This window comes from Symphalangus syndactylus, chromosome 19 (genome assembly GCF_028878055.3).
Source record: "Symphalangus syndactylus isolate Jambi chromosome 19, NHGRI_mSymSyn1-v2.1_pri, whole genome shotgun sequence".
In the NCBI taxonomy this organism is placed as follows: Eukaryota; Metazoa; Chordata; class Mammalia; order Primates; family Hylobatidae; genus Symphalangus; species Symphalangus syndactylus.
In genome coordinates this window covers 45,681,652-45,707,305 of record NC_072434.2, presented here as the reverse complement: position 1 = coordinate 45,707,305, position 25,654 = coordinate 45,681,652, and the positions used below count along the sequence as shown (strand labels likewise).

Sequence of the window (25,654 nt, the reverse complement as noted above, 5' to 3'; positions counted from 1 at the left end):
TTATTTTGTTTTGTTTTTTTTAATAGTAGCCATCATAATGGGTATGAAGTGGTGTCTTACTGTGATTTTGATTTGCATTTCCCTAATGTTTAGTGATGTTGAGTATCTTTTCCTGTGTTTGTTGGTTACTTGTACATCTTCTTTGTAAAAATATCTAAAGTTCTTTGCCCATTCTTTTAATTGGGCTGTTTTCTTTGTTGTTAATTTGTAGTTACTTATATATTCTGGTTATTAGCATCTTATCAAATATATAATTTGCAAATATTTTGTACCATCCTATGGGTTGTTTTTTCACTGTTAATGTCTTTTGATAGACAGACATTTCTAATTTTAATGTAGTCCAATATATATATTTTTTCTTTAGCTGCATATGCTTTTGTTGTCATATGCAAGAAATTGTTGTCAAATAATTTCTTTTCCCCGTTTTCCTCTAGGAATTTTATAGAGTTAGCTCTTATTTGGGGTCTTTGATCCATTCTGAATTTATTTTTGCAGATAGTATAAGGTAAGGATCCAACTTTATTCTTTTCCATGTGGATATCCAGTTCTCCCAAGAAGATTTGTTGACAAAACTGTCTTTTCTCCATTGCATAATCTTGGCTTCTTTGTCAAAACCATTTGACCATATATGTGAAATTTTATTTCTGGGCCATTCCATTCCATTGGTCTATACTGTATGTTTGTCTTTATTCCACTACCACCCTGTTTGGATTACTATAGATGTGTAATAAGTTTTAAAATCAGAAAGTATGAGACTTCCAACTTTGTTCTTCTTATTCAAGATTGTTTGGGCTATTTGCATCTCTTGATATTTCATACACATTTTAGGATAGGTTTTTCTATTTCTGAAAAAATATCACTGGGATTTTGGTAGGGAATGTATTCAATCTGTAAGTCACTTTAGGTAGTATTGACATCCTAACACTATTACGCCTTCCAATCTATGAACAAGAAATGTCTGCTGTTTACTGGTGTATTCTTTCCTTTCTTTTGTGTTTCGTAGTTTTCAGTATACAAATCTTTGGCCTCTTTGGTTATGTTTATCCCTAAGTATTTTATTATTTTTGATGCTATTGTAAATGCAATCTTTTTCTTAATTTCCTTTTTGGAAATTCATTGTTAGAAATGCAACTAATTTGTGTTGTTGATTTTCTATCTTGCAACTTTGCAGAATTCATTTTTTAGTTGTGTGTGTGTGTATGTGTAATTTTTACAGTTTTCTGCATATAAGATCACATCAGAGAGAACTTTACTTCTTCCTTTCCAATTTGGGTGCCTTTTATTTATTTTGAGATAGAGTCTCGTTCTGTTCCTCAGGCTGGAGTACAATGGCGCTCTCTCTGCTCACTGCAACCCTCTGCCTGCCAGGTTCAAGTGATTCTCCTGCCTCAGCCTCCCAAGTAGCTGGGATTACAGGCACCTGCCACGATGGCTGGCTAATTGTTTTGTACTTTTAGTAGAGACGGGGTTTTGCCATGTTGGCCAGGCTGGTCTCGAACTCCTGACCTCAAGTGATCCGCCCGCCTTGGCCTCCCAAAGAGCTGGGATTAAAGGCATGAGCCACCATGCCCAGCTGGATGCCTTTTATTTCTTTTCCTTGCTCAATTGCCCTGGCTAGGACTGCCACTACTATGTTGAAGAGAAGTGGTAAAAGCAGGCATCCTTCTTTTGTTCTTGGACCTTAGGAGAGATGCTTTCAGTCTTTTACCATTGGAGAAAATATATATATATAATAAATATTTTCACCATTGGAGAAAACAATTTTTTATATATATATAAATAAATGAAATATACTTTATTTGTGTGTGTATATATACATATGCATATATATTTAAATGCATGTATTCATATATATGTATATGTATATATACACACACATAAATAAGTGAGATACATATGTGCAAATATATAGTATTTGTTTAATAAAATGAGAGTTGTTTTAGTTTTCCGCCATTATATATAAAGGTGCTATGAACATTCATGTAGTAGTGTTTATATAAACATATACTTTCTTTTCTCTTGGTAAATATCTAGACATGGAATAGCTGGATGATATAGTAGGTATATGTTAACATTTAATAAGTTGACAAATAATTGTTTTCTATTTTCCATGTCTACCAGCCATGTGAGAGTTTTAGTTCCTCCACATACTTGTCAATACTTGATATGATCAGTCTTTTAATTTTAGCCATTTTAATAGGTACTTAGAAGTACTGTATGGTTTTTAATTAATACTGATCATCTTTTCATGTGCTCCCATGCTATCTGTTTATCTACTCTGGTGAAGTTTTAGCTCAAACATTTTGCTAATTTTTAAAAATTGGGTTGTCTTAATATTGCTTCGAAGGTTGTTTATACATTTTAGTTATAAGTACTTTATCAAAATATGCTTTGTAAATAATTTTCCCCAGTGTGTCACATTTCTTTGCATTCTGTTATCAATGTCTTTCAAAGAGAAAAAGTTTTAATTTTGATGAAGTCCAATTTATGAATTTTATCTTTTATGGACTCTGCTTTTAATGTCCCATCTAAACAAATGCTGAACCCATTCAAAATTATATATTATATGCTTTTCTGTATATATATAATCATTTGATTAAAAGTTTAAAAGAGTCAATTCTTAATTATAAATCTTCTAATAAGGCAAAATAACTGACTTTATGACAAATAATTTTGTTATATTTTCAAGACTATATTGCTGACAACAGTGAAAGATAGTTGTAATGTATATAATTAATACCATAAGCAAATAGTTCTTAAGGTCATGAATAGATTTTTCTCATTCTACTCTAATATTCTGCTTATCAATAACTAGTTATAGGAGCCAAGTGTCAATATTATGTTGTATGGAATAATATGTGGTAAAAATTAACAAAATCAGTATTTCATAATTACGAGTGATTATCTGAAAGCAGCATGTTTTCTATCTTTAACATTTCAATTGAGTTTTTCATAGTGCCATTTTCAAATAAACTCAGAATTCTAAGAATATTACCTGTGTTGTCTTTATACTGGGATTTGTTTTTTCTACAGTTTTCAGTTCAGGTGGAGTAAGCATGGTTTTGGACACAGCCATTCTGCTTTGATTTGCACCAGTATATCCTTTCACTGAAGTTGCTTTCATTGTAGCAAAAAAGCTAATAGACTTCTTTGGTTGTGTGGCATTGTTCCTATATAAGGAAAATAAAATATAATGCAAAGGATTCAAGATTGAAAAGAAAAATCCACCAACAATAAAAAAGTAGATTTCCTTTAAAAACATGTGAACAATCTAAACATATAACAAGAAATAATGATAGCTACTTGAAATCTTATTATGTATAAACATAGTTCTAAAGAGTTGGCATATATTACATCACTTTCTCCTCATAATTCCAAGAGGTTGCTATTAATATTATTTTATATAAAGTCACAGAGGCTTTAAGGGGAAACATTCCTACAGTGGTTGAGATTTGAACCCAGGTGGTCAGATCCTAAGTCCATGCTGACCTCTCTGGGTCTTAGTTACTTTGTCTGCAAAATGAGGATAATAATAGTACTTAACTCACAGGTTATTATGAGGATTAAATAAATTAATTTTTGTATTATGGTTAGTAAGTCCCTGGCACAAAGTAAGCACACATGAGTGTGTAGTGCAGTTACATAGGCAGATTTAAACATGATTAATAAAGCCTGAGAAAGAATAGCGTGTTCCTTCCTGAATTGTATACTTTTTTTTTTTTTTTTTTTTTTTTTGAGGCAGAGTCTCGTTCTGTCACCCTGGCTGGAGTGCAGTGGTGTGATCTCGGCTCACCGCAACCTCTGCCTCCTGGGTTCAAGCGATTCTTCTGCCTCAGCCTCCCAAGTAGCTGGGACTACAGGCGTGCACCACCATGCCTGGCTAATTTTTGTATTTTTAGTAGAGACGGGGTTTCACCATGTTGGCCAGTCTGGTTTCAAACTCCTGGCCTCGTGATCATCCCACCTCAGCCTCCCAAAGTGCTAGGATTACAGGCATGAGCCACCGTGCCCTTTTCAATAAGAAGAGAAGTTACAATCAAAATATTTATATCCATGAAAAAATATTTTTTCACTTTTGGATTTACCCTGTAAATTCCTTAAAACAAGGACTTACTTTATCATTTTATTCCTTCTAGTACTCTGTGATATGGATTTCTATAAAATGGGGATGCTCCTCCCTGAGATTATAAAAATATGCTTCCAAAGAAAACATTTTAAATAATATATTTACTTTTTAAATCATACAAAATCTGACAAGAATAAAATATTTTTAAATAACGATCAATCCAGTTTTCATATTTTATTTTTCTTCATAGCATTTATCGTTACTTGGCATTTTGTTGTTGTCCACCACTCTACAGAATGTAAGCATGTTTAGGGCAGGAACTTTGTCTTGTTCACTGCTGTATCCCTAGCACCCAGCACAGTGCCTAGTACACCATGGACACTTAATAAATATTTTTAAAATATATGAGTAAATGAATTCCATTTGTGCACTATTTCAAATTTACATTTAAGTATCCTACCCTGGTCTCCTTCTATCTCTAAGGACTTAACCCCCAACATCTCTAAAAAAAAAAACTATCGTTCATGTAAAAATTCCTTCAAATTATTTCACCACCTCCTTTAAAGTCTTCTCCCACCTCCTACAAACTCACTTATCTCTTTTTTCCTTTCTCAGTAAAAGAGTTGCTGTTCTTATCTAAGACTAACCTTTTATGTGAACTCTAAAACCTGTCACTGGTGTCTCAGGGACTCTTCTCCATCCATAACTCCAGGTCTCCTATCTTACAGGCCAGGCGCGGTGGCTCACGCTTGTAATCCCAGCACTTTGGGAGGCTGAGGCGGGTGGATCACGAGGTCAGGAGATCGAGACCATGGTGAAACCCCGTCTCTACTAAAAATACAAAAAATTAGCTGGGCGCAGTGGCGGGCGCCTGTAGTCCCAGCTACTCGGGAGGCTGAGGCAGGAGAATGGCGTGAACCCGGGAGGCAGAGCTTGTAGTGAGCCGAGATTGCGCCACTGCACTCCAGCCTGGGCAACAGAGCGAGATTCCGTCTCAAAAAAAAAAAAAAATCCTTCCTTTAACTATGTCTTCCTCTACCTATTACTATATCTCTCCTTCCTTTCAGTCCAACTTCTTAAAATGTTAGTCAGTAATACTGCCTACTACATGACTTCTCTTTTTGCTCTGTAACTACAATCTAGCTTCACTCTTTCTTCTTCAGCTGACCATTCCTTCTTAAAATTGACTTCTCAGATTCGTTTCTCTCATACCGCAGCCTATTCTTCAACCTCCTTGAGACCTCTAGTCACCTGGCCTTTTCATTTCTACCAAATAATCAGAACATTTTAGATTTCTCTTTTCTCTATTAATCTTGAATCCACAATTTATCAACTGAGTCACTCTTTTGCCATTACCTTCAACTCTCTCATTCTCTTCCCCCTTAACATTTTGCCCTACTATGCTCACAAAAGCTGGTCCTCCCATTCCCTTTTCCTTTGAGCTCCCCTTTTACAGATTACGTTTAGGCTCAAATCTTAGTTATCTGATTTCTTACTATATACACTATCCCTGAGTAAATTCCATGGATTCAATGACTACATGTACTCTTCTTCCTTATGGCATTTACCTTTCTCTTCCACCATCCTCTGAAGATTTCATATCTTAAGTCACTGGCTCTATCTCTAATAGCTACTTCTGGCATAATTCTTGAGCATTTCAATATCCATGAAGGTAATCCTTCAAATACTCTGACCTCTTAGCTCCTTGAAATCTTCTCACATAAATGATTTTACCTGCCTTGCTACTTCAGACACTTACTCCCATGGTCATACATGTGGCTTTTGTTTTTAGCAAGGTCGATCAGCATTTCCTATTTTTCCAGCTTATATACCCTCTCAAACTCCAATCCTTCAACAATCCTTCGACCCTATTATGACCTTCAGGCCCTTGATTCTACCATGCTTTATTCTTCTACCATCTTTCTCATGCCATCTCTTCCCTCTTGAGGTTACAGTTAGTTACTTTAATTGATAGTTAATTATTATAATCATTCTTTACTTACATTCTCACCATACCTTTCCCTTCATTTCAGCATACTTGCTGGCAAAACCAAAATCATGGTTATTTCCAATTATCCTCTTACTTTGAGCCTATACCTGTATATTAACAATGTTTATAGTGTCTGTAAATTTGATACTGTAACATCTGACCTACATGCATGGGTCAAACACATGCCCTATTCTGGACAACCTGATGCTATGCCTAAGTTACCTTGTCTTGGCCTCTGGCCTCTCTTCTTGCCTTGCATGCTCTTTCCTAAGAGAAGTCCTCCTCCCAGGCACACACTTGTCAAATGCAAACTAAGCAATCCAGAATCCACACCATTATGGGGCTTTCACACTCTGTGCCATTATACCTGTCCTAATCACCCCGTGGCCAAATGTCAGACCAAGAGGGGCAGCTCCTGTGCCCCAGAACCTACTGAGATTATTCACAGTAGCTAATTCTAAAGTTGTCTACGCTGCCTCATTCACTACTTCTGGGTAGTCCCCTGTGGTGTGGTGGGCCTCCTCTTCCTTGGAACTGTGAATAATAAACTATTTTTTCAATGGCAATGACTTCCTGATCTATTAGACTAACTATACCCTAAATTTTGTAATAATACACTATATTTTAACTCAACCTGTGCAGCTAAATGAAACTGGAAGAAAAATACCCAACTATGATGACAGGTCTCACTTTAAATTATGGGTCATTAACTTAATCAGGGTCCTTAATGTGCCAGCAATCTGTATTTTCTTGGTCCATTTTTTACTACACTTTTTAAGGCTATCTTATACCTTCTCTTTCTTCAAATATGAAAACCTCCTCTCACATTTTCACTCTCAGCCGTCTGAATGAGAAAACTGAAGCAATCTGGTAACTTGTACATACTCCCACTGTCACATCTATGCACTTGCCTATATCTGTGCCTATATTCTCTATTTCTTTCTTGTTACTCTGAATGAATTCTCTATTACTGCAGTTTAGGTCACTCCCTCTACATGCATACCAGATTGCATTTCTTTTCTGCCTATTCACGGACATTGCGCTAGCAGTTCTCTCTCTGCATCATAAGTTTTTCTCTCTCTATTGGATTATTACCTTCAGCATGTAAACAAACTGTTATTTCTCCCATCTTAAACAAACAAGAAACTTCTCTTTACTTCACCTGTCTTTTCAGCTATCAGTCATTCATGTTTCCTTTAATTATAGCAACCCCTTGGGAAAAATTTCCTATTTATTGTTTCCACCTCTCTCTCTCTACACACACACACACACACACACACACACACACACACAGAGTCTCTCTTGAATAGAGTCTGATCAGGTGTTTGCCCTTAACATTCCATCAAAAGGATTATTACCAAGGTCCAATCACCTCCACAATACTAACTCTAATAATGGTCATTTCAATGTTTTCATCTTTCTTGTCTGCAGCATTTGACCCAGCTGTTTATTCTTTTCTTTTTTTTTTTTAACTTGGATCATAGGACACTCTCTTTGCTTGGTTTTCCTCCTCCCTTTTCTGTGGCAATCATCCTTGCACTTCTCTTTTCTATTTACATTCATAGTCTGGTTAACTCATCTAATGCCATGATTTAAAAGTAATCTATGCGAAAATTATTCCCAAATATATGTATATCTCTAACTAGACCTCTCCTCTGTATATCTGCTTGCCTACTTGACATCACTAACTGAAACTTAGCATGTCCAAAACTAAGTTCCTGACATTAACCTCCACCACCACCACATCACCCTCACCCTATCCAGCAAATCCACTCCTCTTGCACTCTTCCCTATTTTTGTTAAGGGCAACTTTACTCTTCCAGTTGCTTGGATGAAAAAAAATTTCAAACTACATCTGGAATCCATTCATTTTTCACCACTCTTGTTGCTACCATCCTGGTCCAAACACTATCCTATCTCTCTTGGATTACTGCAATAGCCTTTCGCTTCATCTTCCTACTTAACCTTGATCCCCTGAAGTTTATCCTCCACATAACAACCACAATGACCTTTTTAAAACACATATAAGGGTTGGGCACAGTGACTTATGCCTGTAATCCCAGTACTTTGGAAGGTTGAGGCAGGAGGATTGCTTGAGGTCGGGAGTTCAAGGTTACAGTGAGCTATGATTATGCCACTGTACTCCAGCCTGGGCAACAGAGCGAGACCCTGTCTCAAACAAATAAAGAACAATAAGATAAAATAAAATAAAAATAAATAAATAAAATAAAATATGACTACTCGAAATCCTTCATTTACCATCCCATTCACAATAAAAGCCTAAGTCCTTACTATGACTTAAAAAGTCTCACGTGCATATAACTAGGCCTCTGATTTCATCTTTCGTGATCTCTTCCTTGTTTACTCTGCTTCAGCCATAGTGGCATCCTTTATATTCATGCTGGGCACATTTCCATATCAAAGACTTGAATTTATGTTTCCTTTGCCTGAAATGCTCTTTCTTATACAGGTACATACTTAGCATCCTCACTTTCTTTAGGTCTTTAATGAAAAACTACCCTCTCCTCACCTGCCCTAATCACCCCATGGCCAAATGCCAGAACAACAGGGGCAGCCCCTGTGCCTCAGGCCTTCCCTGGCTTCCCTTTCTAAAATGTCAAAATTCTTTCTCAAGTACTTCATATCTTCTTGCCTCATTTTTCTCCTTACAACTTTTTACTATCTAACATAGTATATCTTTAACTTATTTATCTTGTGAATCAGTTATTGCTTCCCCTTGGAATCTACGTTCCATGAGGGTTGGAACTTTAGGCTCTTTCATTCCCTGTTGTATCCCTAATGCTTACAACGGTACCCAAGTGTGGAAAAAACATAAACTGTTTTTGCTCTGCTCTCACGCCACAACAATCAATAGAGATTTCTGTGGCCAAATGTGTAGGGTTTCTCCCCACACACCAACTAAACAATCAGTTCTGCAGTGGATACCATCTGGGTGTCCTCCAATTCAATTCCAGCACTATCTACCTGAAGATAGTCTCAGATCCTACAGGCAGAGAGCTCAGTCCCATAAGACTACCTCTGACTTCAAATGGCAGTTGAAAAAATAGGTTGTGGCCTGTTTCTGAATGACCTGCTATAAAACCAGGGTTCCCACAACCCCCTCCTTGGGTTCGGTTAATTTGCTAGAGTGGATCACAGAACTCAGAGAAACATTTACTTTTACTGGTTTATTGTAAAGTATATTACAATGGATACAGATGAAAAGATGCATACGGCAAGGGAAGAGCCAGTGGCTTACATGCTCTCTCTGGGCACACCACCTTTCAGAAACCTCCATGTGCCCAGCTATCCAGACGCTCTCTGAACCCAGTCCTTTTGGTTTTTATGGAGGTTTTATTAAGTAGGCATGATTGATGAAACTGTTGGCTATTGGTGATCAACTTAACATTCAGCCTCTCTCCCCTCCCTGAAGGTTTGGTTGGTGGGGCTGAAGGTCCCAATCCTATAATCATGCTTTTGTCTTCCAGATGACACCTCCATCCTGAAGCTACCTAGAAGGTACTAGCCATGGTCAACTCATTAGCATACAAAAAGACAACAGTCTGGAGATTCCAAGGACCGTTTGATCAAAGACCAAATAAATATTTATTTTACAATATCACAGTACATAATACAGTGGCTGTTTAATACATTTATTGAAACAATGAATAATCTCCAAATCATTATATCCAACTGAAAATATTGTCTTACTCTTCATACTTGTGAAAGGAAAATATCTTGGACTCCAAAATTACTAAGCTAAGGAAGCAGTCAAGCTGAGAAATGCTCAGGATAAACCTGTCTTCCATTCTATTCAAAGTCATCCCTCTGCTCACTGAGATAGATGCATTTTTTTTTTTTTGAGACGGATTCTCGCTCTGTCGCCCAGGCTGGAGTGCAGTGGCGCAATCTCGGCTCACTGCAAGCTCCGCCTCCTGGGTTCACGCCATTCTCCTGCCTCAGCTTCTCCGAGTAGCTGGGACTACAGGCGCCCGCCACCACGCCCGGCTAATTTTTTGTATTTTTAGTAGAGACGGGGTTTCACTGTGGTCTCGATCTCCTGACCTCGTGATCCGCCCGCCTCGGCCTCCCAAAGTGCTGGGGTTTCTCTTCATATCGTATAAATCTTTCGCCTTTTACTAAAGATAGATGCATATTTTTTTCTTTTCTTTGAGACAGAGTCTCACTCTGTTGCCCAGGCTGGAGTGCAGTGGCTCAGTCTTGGCTCACTGCAACCTCTGCCTCCAAGGTTCAAGTGATTCTCCTGCCTCAGTCTCCCAAGTAGCTGGAATTACAGGCGTGTGTCACCACACCCGTCTAATTTTTGTATTTTCAGTAGAGACAGGTTTTTGCCACATTCGTCAGGCTGGTCTCGAACTCCTGACCTCAGGATCTGCCCGCCTGGTCTCCCAAAGTGCTGGGATTACAGGCATAAGCCACCATGCCCAGCTGACAGATGCGTTTTCTGATTGCCTCCTTTGGAAAGGCTTATCAGAAACTCAAAAGAATGAAGCTGGGCATGGTGGCTCACACATGTAAACCCAGCACTTTGGGAGAAGATTACTTGAGGTCAGGAGTTTCAGACCAGCCTGGCCAACATGTGGAAACCTCATGTCTAAAAAAAAAAAAAAAAAAAAATTAGCTGAGTGTGGTGGCACACATCTGTAATCCCAGCTACTCGGGAGGCTGAGGCCAGAGAATCGCTTGAATCTGGGAGGTAGAGGATACAGTGAGCCAAGATCACACCACTGCACTCCAGCTTGGGGCGACAGAGTGCAACTGTGTCTCAAAAAAAAAAAAAAAAAAAAAAGAAACTCAAAAGACTGCAGCCGTTTGTCTCTCACCTACCTGTGACCTGGAAGCCTTCTCTCTGCTTCAAGTTGTTCCACCTTTCTGGATGGAACCAACGTACTTCTCACATATACTGAATGATGTCTCATGCCTCCCGAAAATGTATAAAACCAAGCTGTGCTCCAACCATCTTCGGCACATGTTTCCAGGACTTCCTGAGGCTGAGTCACACGGGTGCGCATCCTCAACCTTGGCCAGATAAACTTTCTAAATTAACTGGGACTTGTCTCAAATTTTGGGGGCTCACATTTTGGTAACCACGAAGGGATTGTGTGTGGATGCCCCTGACCTTTGACAAATTTCCTATCAGTGCTTGCTAACAGCATGAGCTAACTTTATGGCTCAAACTAATAGGGCAATTTGCTGAGGTCTGAGAGCACCCCCTCCAGAGAATCCCTGATCTCCCAAAATTTGCTAGAGATCTAAAGTTCATTTTGCTGTACAACTCCCTTTTTTTTTGGAGTTTTACTTGCTTCCAACACAAGAATGGCAAGTTTTTCCTGCTTCCATGACGATGGAAGACAGGTAACTCCTTTATGGAGTTTGAGCTTGCTTCCAACAGGGAAAATGAGGGGATTTTTTTTGTTTGTTTTTTCTTTCCTGCTTCTAAGATGGTAGAAAGCAGTCTTCAGCCTGAGACCCATCCCTAGGTAAGTAACTGACTTGGGGTTTTCCTTGGCTCAAGTTAAGATTAACAACCAGCTAGTCTTAATTTCTCCTTACAATTAGAGCGCTCAGTGATGATATTGTTGGGGATTTTTGTTGTTGTTGTTTGTTCTGGTTTGAAGTTGTTGTTTAAGGATCCTAATTCTAGTTCAAAGATGCATTCTACAAAGTCTTTATTGCTTTTTCTCCCAAATTTAATCTTAATTCGGTTTGTCTGTGTGCATTTGGATGAGGAACTGAACTGTTGTTTTCATATGTTAATGAGAGACTTTTCTCAGCTCCAAAGGAAAAGGGCATTTGCTCCTCCAAGCTGAAAGGTGCCCCTGGGTACCCTGGGGCCTCCTGGGAGTATCTGGGCAGTTGTGGCCCTGCAAGGAAATCCCCAACAAAAATTAATTCTAAAAATGGCTTGTCCAGGAAACATATATAAGGGCTGATGACCCAACATTTTGAGCCCTCTCTGAGGTCACAGACCTCTGGAGAGAGCAACTGAGACACATTAAGAAGGTGGAGGCCAGGCGCGGTGGCTCACGCCTGTAATCCCAGCACTTTGGGAGGCTGAGGCGGGTGAATCACAAGGTCAGGAGATCAAGACCATCCTGGCTAACATGGTGAAACCCCATCTCTACTAAAAATACAAAAAATTAGCCGGGCGTGGTGGTGGGCGCCTGTAGTCCCAGCTACTCGGGAGGCTGAGGCAGAAGAATGGCGTGAACCCGGGAGGTGGAGGTTGCAGTGAGTCGAGATCGTGCCACTGCACTCCAGCCTGGGCAAAAAAAAAAAAAAAAAAAAAAGCTGGAAACGACTCAGTGGTGACACACAGTGGAGTCCTGTCCACAAACAGCACACATCAATCCACCACACAAAAACCCCAGGCCACAGCTCCATTCCTCCTTTAAAAAAAAAAGGGGGGGGGGGTAAATAAATAATCTAAGAGTGAGGTGAAAACAAGCAGAATGCATCTTTCTAGCACTCCATAGGTTTTATGGCACCTCTACTTGCCAAACTGTATGTAAAATGGACATAATATGGTCTTTGTGCACATTTACAAGGTCAACCTGCAAATTACAGAGTTCCTAAGTCCTCTTTTTCTCTTTTTTTTTTTCCTTTTCTGCCTGCTCTAAATCTGCTGTTACTTTTCTATTAAGATAAAAACCAGTTTTGATACAAGTTCTTTTAGCAAGCCAGTGAATTTGTATTTATCTCGTGGCTAAAAGTTCTGAAGTAAAAGCTATAGAATCTGTGTGTATGTGCACTTAAAAGACTTTTATAATTTCTATTTTATGTTTAATGGCAATTAAATCTGTTTTCATTTCCTTCTAGCACATAAAACTTTTTCTCTCCGCATCTTATAATATAAATTTTGCTATCTGACTTTCACCTGAGTTTCCTTTAACATGCACATTTAAGGCTATTTAGCTGACAACTGCCCAGGGTTGTGAAACAGGTTATCAAGAATCAGAAAGCCTAAGATAGGAAAAAATGAAAAAAAAGGTTTTCATGAATCTATAAAATGTACTTCTATTTGCATGCCTAATATGTCTATGTATTTATGTGTTGTGTACACAATGTTTCACTACTAAAAATATATCAAAGGGCTTTAATTGGCTTAAAAAATAAAAGCACTTAAATCAGGTACTAAAAAGGAAAAGGCTAGTCAAATGCTTTTTCGAGTTTATGTAACTTAAGTAAAATCCTTAATAAATAAGCTAGCTTTAAAATTACTGGTAAAGTAACATTAGAAATGTCCTAAGAATTGCCAGCATACATTTTGTTTGCATTTATTAAGCAATTTCGTACTTATCCCTGACAAATACCATAAGGTGTCAAAATTTGGCAAAGGGTTTATAAAACCATAAACCCAGCCCAAGACAGAATGACCTTTGCTCTGTAATCTTTAACAAATAAGACATTAATATTGGCTTAATGAAACTACCTACATCTTGAATTAGTTAGTAAGATTACCATAACTTCTAAATCGGTGGCTTTAGGCAGTCTAGTCCACAGGCAGTAAGGAGGTTTGTTTTGGGAAAGAACTGTTACCATCTTTGTTTCAAAGCTAAGCTATAAACTAAGTACCTCCCAAAGTTACTTTCGCCTGTGCCCACGAATGAACAAGGACAGCTTGGAGGTTAGAAGCAAGATGGAGTCAGTTAGGTCATATCTTTTTCACTGTCTCAGTTATAACTTTGCAATGGCGGTTTTATAACTTTAAATCATGACTATTGCAGTTTTCATAGGTCATATAGGTAAACAATTAAAATAATTAGGTAAATGTAATGGGATAAATACTTATAGACAAACTTGTCATAATTTAGAATCTAAGGTTATATTAAATTCAATAATTGATATTTCATTACTTGAGTATTTTCCAATAAGTTTATATTGTGGAAAAACATTCTTGGTAAAAATAAAAAAGACTATCATTTTAAAAAAATGGTGAACACGTTTTGTCTAATTCAAAGTTTATTTAAAGGTTATATATAAAACAAGGTAAAAGGAACCAGGAAATAACAGAAACGTAAAGAAAGTTATAACAATAAAGAGGTTTTTGTGTGGTAAGAAAGCTTAAAGAGAATAATTTTATATGAGAAAAAAAATCTTTGGTCAAGCACAGTGGCTCATGTCTGTAATCCAACACTTTGGGAGGCTGAGGTGGGCGGGTCACCTGAGGCCAGGAGTTTGAGACCAGTCTGGCCAACACGGCAAAGCCCCATCTCTACTAAAAATACAAAAATTAGCCAGGCATGGTGGTGTGCACCTGTAATCCAGCTACCTGGGAGACTGAGGCAGGAGAATCGCTTAAACCCAGGAGGTGTAGCCTGGGCAACAGAGCAAGACTCTGTCTAAAAAAAAAAAAAAAAAAAAGAATCTCATATGGTAAATTTAGTACTAAAATAAAATGACTGGTTGTTTAAGAAGGAGGGATGTTCGGGACAAACCAGAAAGTTCAAGCATATCATGAATAATCGGTGTAAATCACAATAAGAGGATTTATTAAAAAAAAAAACTTTTATATGATCAAGTTGTCATATTGTTTTGGTTTGCTTACAAATAAAAAAACTGAGATTAAATTTTTTTTTAATTATTACATCCATGTATCTTTCTGTATGTGCTCCTAAAGTACTTGTGACATAAAGTTACAGGGTTTTGACTCTTGAGTCTAAAAGGACAAGTCCTCCTAAATCTTAACACTGACAGCAATTAAAGCCTTATCTCCAGGCTCCATAGAAGATGCTAATCAAAATAAACGGCATCCCTGAGACACAGGGCCAATAATTAAAGCCATTCAACTCTTTAAGGTCCGGGGACTATTGTGAAAGAGGTTGGAGTGTGGGATTTTAAGGGCTGATTTTAAGAGATAAAATAAGTTCAGTTTCTCTATAATAATTAATGTCAAAGGCACACTGATGCAAGACCAGTATATGGGCCCCTGTGTCAGATTAACAGGATTTTCTTGAAGAATTAACCAACTCCTTAATAAAGGTTATAAAAGGCATTTGGAAGCTCTATTGCTATATGTTATGGTCAAAATTAAAATTTTATAGTTTATAAAATTTTGAAAAACAAATTTAATTGGCTTCATGCTGTTTTAATTAGGGCTTGTTCGGAAAATTATGTCTCCTTTCTCAAAGAATGAAGATTTTTGCCTTTTTTTTTAAATTCCTTATCACTTTGGTTAAATGAATGACTTATTTTACAATGACCTATGATCCTATTTCATGGTATTAAGTCTTTTAAACATTTGATATTTTACAAACTTTCCAAAATCAATTTATAAATTGTCTTTTCCTGACCTAATTAATCCTTCAAGATATTAGGTCCCCTAAAGTCCAAAAATGACATAATTTGGCTTATTTGGTATAAAAATTAGACAGCAAGCACTGTCAAATATGAAATGATGTTTGGTTTTCTTTGGGCTATATTTGTATAAATCTCATTGGTATGTGTTCCAAAATGATGGGAAACTCCTATAATTCTGATTTAACTTGGTGTACATTTTCAGTAATTATAATTGTTGTTAAATTATTGTATGCCACAGAGGTAACACATTTGTCAATTGTGTCTTTGATTATGGCTGCCCTAAAATTTTTGTCATCCATGGACAATTGTTGTCTTGTTTTGGTCCTTTTTAGGTGTTCTATAATCAACTATGGAACTCTAACTGGTGTTCTTAAATGCAAGTTTCTGATAACTTTGCAGACTGTGACATTAGAATAGAGGGGGAAAAAAACTTGCAGGATTCTCATGGAGAGCTGAAGTGTTCATGACTATCAAGCAGAACAGGAGTTAACTCCATAAACTGAACTGACAGGAGACTAAAGCAATCTTTTTAACTCTTGCTTTAAATGTTGCTTATCCTTTGTTTTTTAGAGTTTTCAAACTTTTCTTTTGAGCTATTGACAGCTTTTAAGAGTTTCGTATACTTCTATGAACAAAACTTTAAGCATATTTGTTTTTCACTACCTGATTTCTCCAGAATTTGGAAATATTTGTGAGTATTCTTAACTTATGGTAATACAGTCACTTGCACAAGTGCAATAAGAATCTGTTTTAATTTGTAACAGGACACAATTGGAGAAACTGGTTATTTTACCAAGGCTTTGACTGAAATGGTGTGCTTTCCTTTAAGGAATCAAACGTGACTTATGGAACCAATAAAGCCCTTGGAAAAACCGGCCTCATATTTTGTGTACATAGTCCCTGTACAGGGTTTCTGACCTGTGTTAAGTGAGGAATGTCACTTTCTGACAGGCCCAGAAGCCTCAGGTTTATCTTGGAACCTCAAGAGGAGAGGAAATTCAACCAACTGATAGGTATTTGACTGCATAAATCCATGGTTGGGCTCAGCTTTAAAAGAGTCTTATCTGAGATTTCTCCTATGAAAGTCCAACAAAGCCAGTTTAAAACCTATGTAAAAATTTTCTTGTTGCACTGTATAGAAATAATTAGGCCAAGTATAATAAAGCAAACCAGTCGTACCATGATTTGTCTTTAGTAAAAATGGGAAACTGGAGAGAAAAATTATGTTTCAAAACTATAGCAGACTGTTGTTAAGAGTCTAGTCTTTCCTAATGTTTTCTCAATGTTTATTATTTTCTACAGTTTGGACCGAATTCTAATTTTTCTTGGCCACAAGTCTTCAAAATAATGTTTTCAATTTTCTTCCCTCTTTTTTGCCCCATTTTTCCTAATTTGGAGTCACTGAAAACTAAGCTGTGCTTTCTTAAAGCCCTGTGAACTGAAGCCAGACAACTTAAACTTCAGAAGAAAATAACAGCAACCTATTTACATACATAAGCCACTTTCATACCTACCTACTGATGTATGGACTTCAGAATAATATAGCCTATATCAGTTTTTCCAGGATTTTCTTTTGTTTGTTGTTGTTTTCCTCCCTTCCTCCCGTTTCCCCTTCATAGGACATGAGACTTCACCATCTGCTAAAAATGAGCTTTTGGGACCTAACCCATCTAGGAACAAACTGTCCTAGCCATGACAGATCAGATAAAACCTGAGACCAGAGACAGATTTTCTTCTAAAATGTTTTCTCCAAAAGATTTTTTAAAAAAGAAATGGGGGAAATGTAAAAGGAAAATAATTTGGGCCCCAAAATTACTAAGCTAAGGGAGAATTCAAGCTGGGAACTGCTCAGGACAAACCTGCCTCCCATTCTATTCAATGTCATCCCTCTGCTCACTGATACAGATGCATATTCCGATTGCTACCTTTGGAAAGGCTTATCAGAAACTCAAAAGAATGCAACCATTTGTCTCTCACCTACCTGTGACCTGGAAGCCCCCTCCCTGCTTCAAGTTGTCCCTGCCTTTCTGGATGGAACCAATGTACTTCTTACATATACTGATTGATGTCTCATGCCTCCCTAAAATGTATAAAACCAAGCCATGCCCTGACCACCTTAGGCACATGTTGCCAGTACTTCCTGGGGCTGTATCACGGGTACACATCCTGAACCTTGGCACAATAAACTTTCTAAATTAACTGAGACCTGTCTCAAATTCTCAGGTTCACATACTCATATGAATAATTGACTACTAGATAACTCTAGTCTAACAGCCATCTCAAAGTGAATACATGGACAATAAAATAATCTCACGTTAACTCATAAAACAGTTCTTCCTCTATTTAAGGAGAACAAACAACTACCTTGGAAATTGGAGACAAGTTGAAAACAGAGAATCACAACCTACTGGGAGCAGAAAATGCCACTGAAGCCAGCAACTTAAAAGACAACTAGCTAACTACTGAAGACTTGAGTGTAGACTAGCTTGAGAGAAAAAATACTCTGGGGATCCCATAGGGGGGCCCCTACAGTTTCATAAGCTTTACCTCTATGTGCCCACAAAGTTCTCAGGATAAAGATTAAAGAAAAATTTCCTCATGGTTCTAGCAGGTGGATAGGAAGTAATCTTTCTAAAATACACCTAGAATGTTATCTTCTCCTTAACAAACACCTGCCCTCAAGGACAACTACTTTACCAGAGCCTAACTAGAGTTTTATCAGGGCCTAACTGACATGAGGGAAAGGAAATATCCAACTCTGGCCCACAATAGCCATCTTTTCCCCCCAAAGAAAAAATGTACTGAAAAGCACTTGTCAAGTCTCATCCCAGGAACAAGGGCCCATTAAAACACTAAGAGCTAATCATAGGATTGTCCAATCCTTCCCCTCCCCCTACATCTTCCCACTGATAGGAATAGGAAGCAGGGAAATTGGGAAATTCTGGGCAGAAGGTGGCAGGTCCTGGCGAGGGCCCCACCCTCAAGCCTGGAATCATGGCCCAAAGTGAGAACATACATCTGTGTTTTCCTGCTTGAATGCTGCCTTTTCCAAAACCACCCATAGCCCGCCCTGCCCCACTATCCTGTGCCCATAAAAACTCTAGGCTCAGCCGCAGAAAGAGAAGCAGCTGGACGTTAGAAGTCAGAGAGAAGTGGCTTGACTTCAGAGGGACAGCTTGATGGTGTAGCTTTGAAGAGGAATCTGGCTGGGGATGGCTGAACTTCAGGGCAAGATGACCTTCCCATTCCGTCCCCTTTTCAGCTCCTCTTCCCACTGCGAACCACTTTCATCGCAATAAAATCCCCTGCATTTGCCAGCTTCAACTCTCATGCGACCTCATTTGGTGCAAAAGGCTGTCATGCTGACCCTACACTGAGCTGTTAACACTTACGCTGTCTGTAGATGGCAAAGCTAAAAGGGCACTGTAACACCTCCTCTGGGGTTTCAGGCGTTGTGGGTACTCTCCCCTAGACACTGCTGGGGAGCGAGTATGCAGTTCGCTCTTGAAGATGCCCAAAAGCACTCACCCTGGCTCCTGCACCCACTCACTTGTGCTCCACCTCCCTCGAGGGGTGGAGCAGCGAATGAGTGGAGTTCACCCCTGCCAGCGCCTGTGCACTCCAGGTCCCACCTGTGAAGCAGTCACTATCCTGCTTCACCACCATATCTACAGGGCTCCTGTATAATAATTAGATTACAATGGAAAGAACTGCAAAGCTGAATCTACTTAAGGAGTCCCTAGGGAAATTGTAAAAGACAGAAACGAGGACAATAGAGGAAACTGATGCCTTACACATTTACAACTAAACAGTAAACACAGCCTAATTCCTAGCCACACAAACATAAAACACACTATCAGCCTATTTAATCTCAGTTCATATTACCTATACAATATGTTCAGCTTTCAACAAAAAATTGTAAGGCATATCAAAAGGTAAAAAAACAGTGTGAAGAGACAAAGCAAGTATCAGAACCACACTCGGATATGACAGATATTTTATAACTGTTAAGACTATGAATTTAAACTAATTGTGATTAATATGCTAATGGTTCCAATGGAAAAAATGGGTAACATTCAAGAACAGGTGAGTAACGTAAGTAGAGATAAAAATATTAAATAAGAATCAAAAGGAAACAAGAACATGTAAGGAATATAAAGGCACTAGACAGAGAAATAGGATGAGGAGTTGAAGAATCAGCAGTTATTTTTATTGCAATGGGAGACTTGTCCACTATTATAAAGCTAAAGGCAAGAATCTAACACAGGAAAAGAGAAAGTGGAAAACTGACGAATATTTGCTTCATGAGATCCCTTCCAAGGTCAGGATTAAGTCCTAAAAGAAGGAAGATGAGAAATAACAAATTAGGCCAAACCAAAAGGTTGTAAACTTGTCTGTGAAACTTCGTTTTAATTAGATAACATGGCTACTGCAAAAAATGAAGGTTATACTACTTCCCATCTCCCACCCCATTCTTTCCTTAATGGATAATGTTATGAAATTGTCAACATTTAAGAAACTCCCAAAGGAATTTTTCTTACACACCATACTATGAGGGTTGGACAGTTTTTGTATTTTTCAATTTAATAAATTCAATTCAATTTTACATTAAAATTTCCATACCTTAAGGTGAAAACAAAAACCATACAAGATAAGCAGTAACCAATGTTACTGAAGTAAATATTCATTCAGCAAATATTTATTTAGCACCTTCTTCATTCTAGGCAATGGATACAGTAGTGAACAAAACAAAAATCTCTGCCCTTTCGGAGTACTATCCTTAGGTGAAGATGGATGAATAAGCAGGCATACAATAAACTTGTAGAATTTTTTTTTTTTTTTTTTTTGAGATGGTATCTCACTCTGTCAACCATGCTGGAGTACAATGGCAGTGATCACGGATCACTACAGCATCACCTTCCCAGTCTCAAGTAATCTTCCCACCTCAACCTCCCAAGTAGCTAGGACTACAGGCACACACCACCACGCCTGGCTCAATTTTTTGTAGAAATGGGGGTTTGCCATGTTGCCCAGGCTGGTTGTGGACTCCCAAGCTCAAGCAATTTGCCCACTGGCTGTGAACTCCCAAGCTCAAGCAATTTGCCCACTTCAGCCTCATAAAGTGGTGGAATTACAGGCATGAGCCACTGCGCCTGGCAGGAATAAATTTTATGGAAAAATTCAAGCAAAGGTGAGGGATTGAAGAGCTCCAAGGGGGAAGTATTATTACTTTATATGGGGTGGTTAAAGGACTCTTTGACACAGTGACACCTAAAGGAGGTGAGTCATGAGGTTATCTGGGGGCACAATATTCCAAAAAGCTGCATATGCACAGGCTCCAAAGGGGGAATATAGTGTGCCTGATGTGTCGTGGGACAACGTGGGATGTAATTAGGCAAGGGGAAGAGTCCATAGTGAGATCCTGTGGGGCCCTGCAAAGAGTTTTACTGAGTGAAATGGACAAAACTTGAGAAATGTTTTGAACAGAACCACATTGATTACTACTTGGAGGGTGTTGGCAAGAAGACTATTTAGGTGGGTATCACAATGTAACACAGTGATTTACATGGGAGTGGTAGTCTGGATTTATTTGGCAGGTAGAAATGGTAAAATTTGCTTATGGAGTGAGGTATAAGATAGAAGTCAAGGGTAATCCCAAGGTTTTTCCCCTGAGTAATGAAAGAGTGGAATTTGCCATTCACTAAAATGAGAAAGATTGCAGTTAATTAGAAAAGACAGAAAATATTATATATTTGGTTTGAGATGTTTATTAACTTATAAGTGCAGGTGTTTTTTCTTAAGGTCTGTTTTCTTGGGAGAGGTCTTGGCCAGAGATTAACATTTGTGAATCATCATTATAGGTGGTATTAAAGACATCAGAGTGAAGAGGTTTATGGACTGACCCAGCAATACCAATACAGTCCTGGATCATCAACTATGAACCACATATACAATGGTGATCTGGTAGCAGAGCTGAAAAATTCCTATTGTCTAACAACGTTGTAGCTGTCACAACATTCAAGCACAAGACACTACCTTTTCTATGTTTACATACACAAATACTTAGCATTGTGCTACAATTGCCTACAGTATTCAGTACAGTAACATGCTATGCAGGTTGGTAGCCTAGAAGCAACAAATGCATTTTCATCACTATGCAAAAATCATTTAGTGTACTTACACAAACCTAGATGTATAGCCTACTATAGCCTAGGTGTACAGTATACTATCCAATTGTAGCCTAGGTGTATAGTAGCCCATATATCTACGTTTGTGTAAGTACACTGGAAGATATTTGCAAAATGCTGAAATTGCCTAATAAGGTATTTCTCAGAAGGTATCACCATCGATGCATGACTGTATTTAGTTATGGTAGTGAGGAACAGATACCAGCAAAGGATCTGGAAAAGGTGAAACCATGAACCAAGACAAGAACTAGGAAGAGTGGTTTCTCAGAACCCAAATAAAGCTTTTCAAAGCTCAAGAAGCGATAAACCCGACCGACGCTGCTTCATTCAAAAAGAATGAAACTGTGGATCAGCCATTGTATTTGGTTGCAGAGCTATTGTTGGCTTTCATAGAAGCTGTTTTGGTGGAGTGGTAGGATGGACAAAAGCGTGAGTACCATATTCGAGAGAATGCAAGGTTCTCTCCCAAGAACTCTCAACAAGTTCCGCTGAAGAAAGATTAGCTGAGGTGGAGGAGATTGGAGAGGGGAAGAGAAAACAAATTAATTAGGGAATTTTGGGGGAACTTAGTGGGCAGCATTATGGGCAGCGCTAAGGAACCATTTAAAGTAAGACAAGTCCACATAGCTGTGTGCTTTTCTCCAGTCTTGTTCAACTGCTGCATAACAGTAGAATGTTGGAAGCAGGAATTAGTTTTAAGGTAAGATGGTATTGACGAGACGACAATAAAATACCTCTACTACAGAGCACAGCAATGTTCGGCCTGGTGGCTCACAGAAGCTGAGGCTCTTGAACGTCTGGGCACAGCGTGAAAGCATCAAGCTTGAGAGATTGCAGGCCTTAACAAACTAGAAGTGCTAGGAGGAAGGATGGTTCTAAACAAACCAGGTCTTTTCTCACAGAGCAAGCACAGCAGTAGAGATTTATTTTATCTTATTTTTTAGACAGAGTCTCGCTCTGTTGCTCAGGCTGGAGTGCAACGGCACGATCTCGGCTCACTGCAACCTCCACCTCCCGGATTCAAGCGATTCTCCTGCCTCAGCCTCCCAAGTAGCTGGGATTACAGGCATGCGCCACCACGTCCGGCTAACTTTTTGTATTTTTAGTACAGACGGGGTTTCACCATGTTGGCCAGCCTGGACGCGAACTTCTGACCTCAGGTGATCCACCCCCCGTCGGCCTCCCAAAGTGCTGGGATTACAGGCGTGAGCCACCGCGCCCAGCCCAGTAGAGATTTTTTTAAAGACTGCGGTAGGTCGATAAAGGAGCCATTGTGGCCTAGGAGCTTCGAGGTCTATAGACTGAACCCAGTTAGGGTAGGGCCCCTTTCCAAATCCAGAAATGGTATCTATTAATAGAAGGGCTCCCTCCGGGTCCCAGGGGGATGGACTACGGTTTTAGCGCCGGAACTTACAAGCCGAAGTTCTGCTGCTTGTGACTGCCTGCCGGAGAGACTGACATGGTGGCGACCAGCTGGGGAGTGGTCCACCACCCCTTTTTTGGCCGCCTCTGAAGTCCCTGTACCCCCAAGCTCCTGCGTTAGCGGCTCGGGCCGAGGCTCCGGAATGTTTGCCGGGCGTCATGGCGACGGTGGAGCCCTGGCTCAACAAGCGGCCGCGCGGTTGGCTGGCTGCACGAGGCCGAGGAGGAGGGCGGAGGCGGAGGGGAGGGCAGAGGGTTGGTGGAGCTGGAGGAAGCTCCGGACGACGACTGGAAGGAGGAGGCGGGCGGCCCGGGCCTCAGGCCCCTCCCAGGCTCTGAGTCTCCCGGCTGCAGGCGGATGGATGGGGCTTCTTCAGGCGGTGGCGGCAGCAGCGAAGGTGGCGGCGGCAGCAGCGGCAGCGGCTGTAAGTGCAGCCTCCACAAGCCATCTCTCCCCTTCTATTCCAGTTTGGGATGAGGGGCTCCTGAGGTGTCCTCAGTCCCCTTTCTCTCCTTCCCCTCCCCCACGGCAGTGTACCGCCCGGAAGACCCTTAACTTCCGGGGAGGGGCTGCCGCAGAACGCGCCTGGCTTGCTCGCCGCCGGCTGCCGAAGGCGCATGCGCGGCTCCCTCCCCGGCAGCCGCCGGCTCCCTCCCAGCGCCGCCTTTTTGCCTTCGCGGTGGCGGCGCAGCGCTCGGAATCCGCTGCGGAGTGAGTTCGCCTCGCCCCGTTCGCTTCGGTCCCTGATCCCAGTCGGGGTGGGGCTAAGCTGACCACCCCGCTGTGGCTCCGCCTCTTTCTCCTGTATTTCCCTCACTTGTGTCCCATCCCCGGGAGGCTCCCGCTTGCACTGCAGCCTTTATGGTGAGCAGCGCCCTGGGCCAACTTGCCCTTTTCGGATGGAGTCAGGGAGGGAGGAGAGACTCGAATAGGGTATTACTGTAAGGAAACCAGGTCCTCCTAGCGCGTGGGAGGATCCCTTGGGACAGATGCCTGCCGCTCTTTACTCTTGTTCTTTCAGCTTGTAGTGGCTAGGTGCCTGGCCTGGAGCCTATCTGTGGTCCCTGCATGCTGTGTGACCTTGAGCGAGTCACTATCCCTCTCTGGGTTTCGGTTTTCCCTATTTAAAGCTTCCTCCAACGCTAGAATTCTGTATTTCTGCAGAGGAACTTACCTAATTACAAGATTGACTTGGCTATTGAGGCCGCTTCACCAAGATGACGCGGAATTCACTGAACCTTCTTCACTCATGGGTGGAATGAGGCGACCTATTTATTGGGTCGCTTTTATTCCTTTATCATTAGTTACAACTTGCATGACTTAAGGCTCATTACATGTTTTTCTAAAATTGTCATGGGATCCTTGTCCTGATTCCCGACCATCTTTTTAAAAATGCGAAACAGGGTGGATGGTGAGCTTGTATCATCGTTTCTGTCTCCTTGCTACTGAGGCTGTCTTTCCTTTGATCCAGATGGTGTGGTCGCTCGATTCTCCCAGTGCCTGGCTGAGTTTCGGACGTGGTTAAGAACCAACTGGTTGAGGTTCAATGCAGACAAGACGGATGTGATGCTGGTAGGCAGGGGTACACTTGGAGATTAAGGGAGGGAAAATCCAAACTCCCTCAAGTAATATAAGATTATATTACTCTTCTTATATGTTCCAGTGTTTGAGAACTGATGGGCCAAAAATTTCCAGAATTTGGGTGAGATAAAAATAACATGTCATCAGTGTAAAAACCATAATCATAGTTTGTAATATTCTGGTAAAATGGGGCCACTGGATAAAACTGTGTAAAAATTATGAAAAGAAAATCCAAAACTGTTATTTGAAGAACCAAAAGCCTATATAAGTGTTTTAGAGTGGCATTAATAATAAAAAATGAAACTAATGAAAAGATGATGCTGATTGTCACTATGGATGTGGGGCTTCCAAATGTAATAGGCTAAGTTTTTTAGATTTAGGTATTTTCAACCAAATTAGTAATTATCCATAAAATTTTACCACCACATCATAAAGACATGGTGTAGGCTGTTGCTTTTACATAAAAATTTCAGGAAATAGTTTATAAACTAATCTCAAAAGAGACTCATGGACCCTGAAAATTGTTAGATATAGAATTTTTTAGTTTTGGACGTGTTGTATTAATCTATTTCAGTCAGCTAACCCCAGAGTCTGAATTGTTATAAGTACAGTATTTTCTTGGTGCATTTTGAGAGGTACCTTTTTGGATTGCATAACAGATTGGTTTATATGGTATATATATATGTTACTTGTATTTGAATCAGGTGTTGGTACTGAATAAAAGGTTATATTTCTTAGGTATATGTAAATTGCCAAAGAAGTTTGTTCATTGGTTCGTTTAAGGTACTGGTTGAAGTAAGATTGTGATCCTAAATGCTTTTGTTAAAAGCATAATAATAACTGAGGGGTTTGTGTGTGCGTGCGCCTTATAGCCTCTATAGAATTGTTTAATAACTTTTGAGTGGAAGATTCAGTAAATTGCTTACAAATGATTTATCAATGTAATAGCAGTTTTGAGTAGCTTAATGCCATAAAAATTAATGTTAGTTTGCCTGAAAATGAGGCTTTTAGGTGGGGAGTAGGAGCTGAAGAGGCATTTATTCAGGCTTTGTATAGCGGTTTTTTGTTTTGGGACATTAATCACA

General features: G+C 39.7%; 2 protein-coding genes and 1 long non-coding RNA gene across 17 annotated transcripts in view; 1 reads left to right on the top strand and 2 right to left on the bottom strand.

Moving 5' to 3' along the window:
- DNAI4 (dynein axonemal intermediate chain 4) overlaps nucleotides 1-23,254 on the bottom strand; it is a 108,053-nt gene extending 84,799 nt beyond the window's left edge. Inside the window, 3 exon segments of the mRNA XM_055233448.1 lie at nucleotides 2,996-3,170; nucleotides 22,980-23,067; nucleotides 23,070-23,254. Of these exon segments, the coding sequence (XP_055089423.1) occupies nucleotides 2,996-3,170; nucleotides 22,980-23,067; nucleotides 23,070-23,148 (342 nt within the window). The 5' untranslated portion in view covers nucleotides 23,149-23,254.
- LOC134731893 (uncharacterized) lies at nucleotides 19,559-22,972 on the bottom strand. The gene is made up of 2 exons (XR_010114588.1): nucleotides 22,300-22,972; nucleotides 19,559-19,712 (listed from the first exon to the last, which is right to left on the bottom strand). It is a non-coding gene; the product is annotated as an uncharacterized lncRNA (long non-coding RNA).
- Nucleotides 23,255-23,287: 33 nt separating the features above from the next.
- The window catches only part of MIER1 (MIER1 transcriptional regulator), a 61,939-nt gene continuing 59,572 nt past the window's right edge, over nucleotides 23,288-25,654 (top strand). For 4 of the 15 annotated variants that reach the window (XM_063613316.1, XM_055233456.2, XM_055233453.2 and 1 more), the window contains exon 1: nucleotides 24,471-24,560. Coding sequence is in view for 10 of the 15 variants with exons in the window: in XM_055233451.2 (XP_055089426.2) it covers nucleotides 23,606-23,699; nucleotides 24,460-24,560 (195 nt within the window). In the remaining 5 variants the exon portion in view is untranslated. Of the gene's footprint in view, nucleotides 23,413-23,581; nucleotides 23,700-23,725; nucleotides 23,853-24,459; nucleotides 24,561-25,654 lie in introns of those variants that run through there. The other 11 variants (XM_055233460.2, XM_055233454.2, XM_055233449.2 and 8 more) reach the window with 7 other exon arrangements.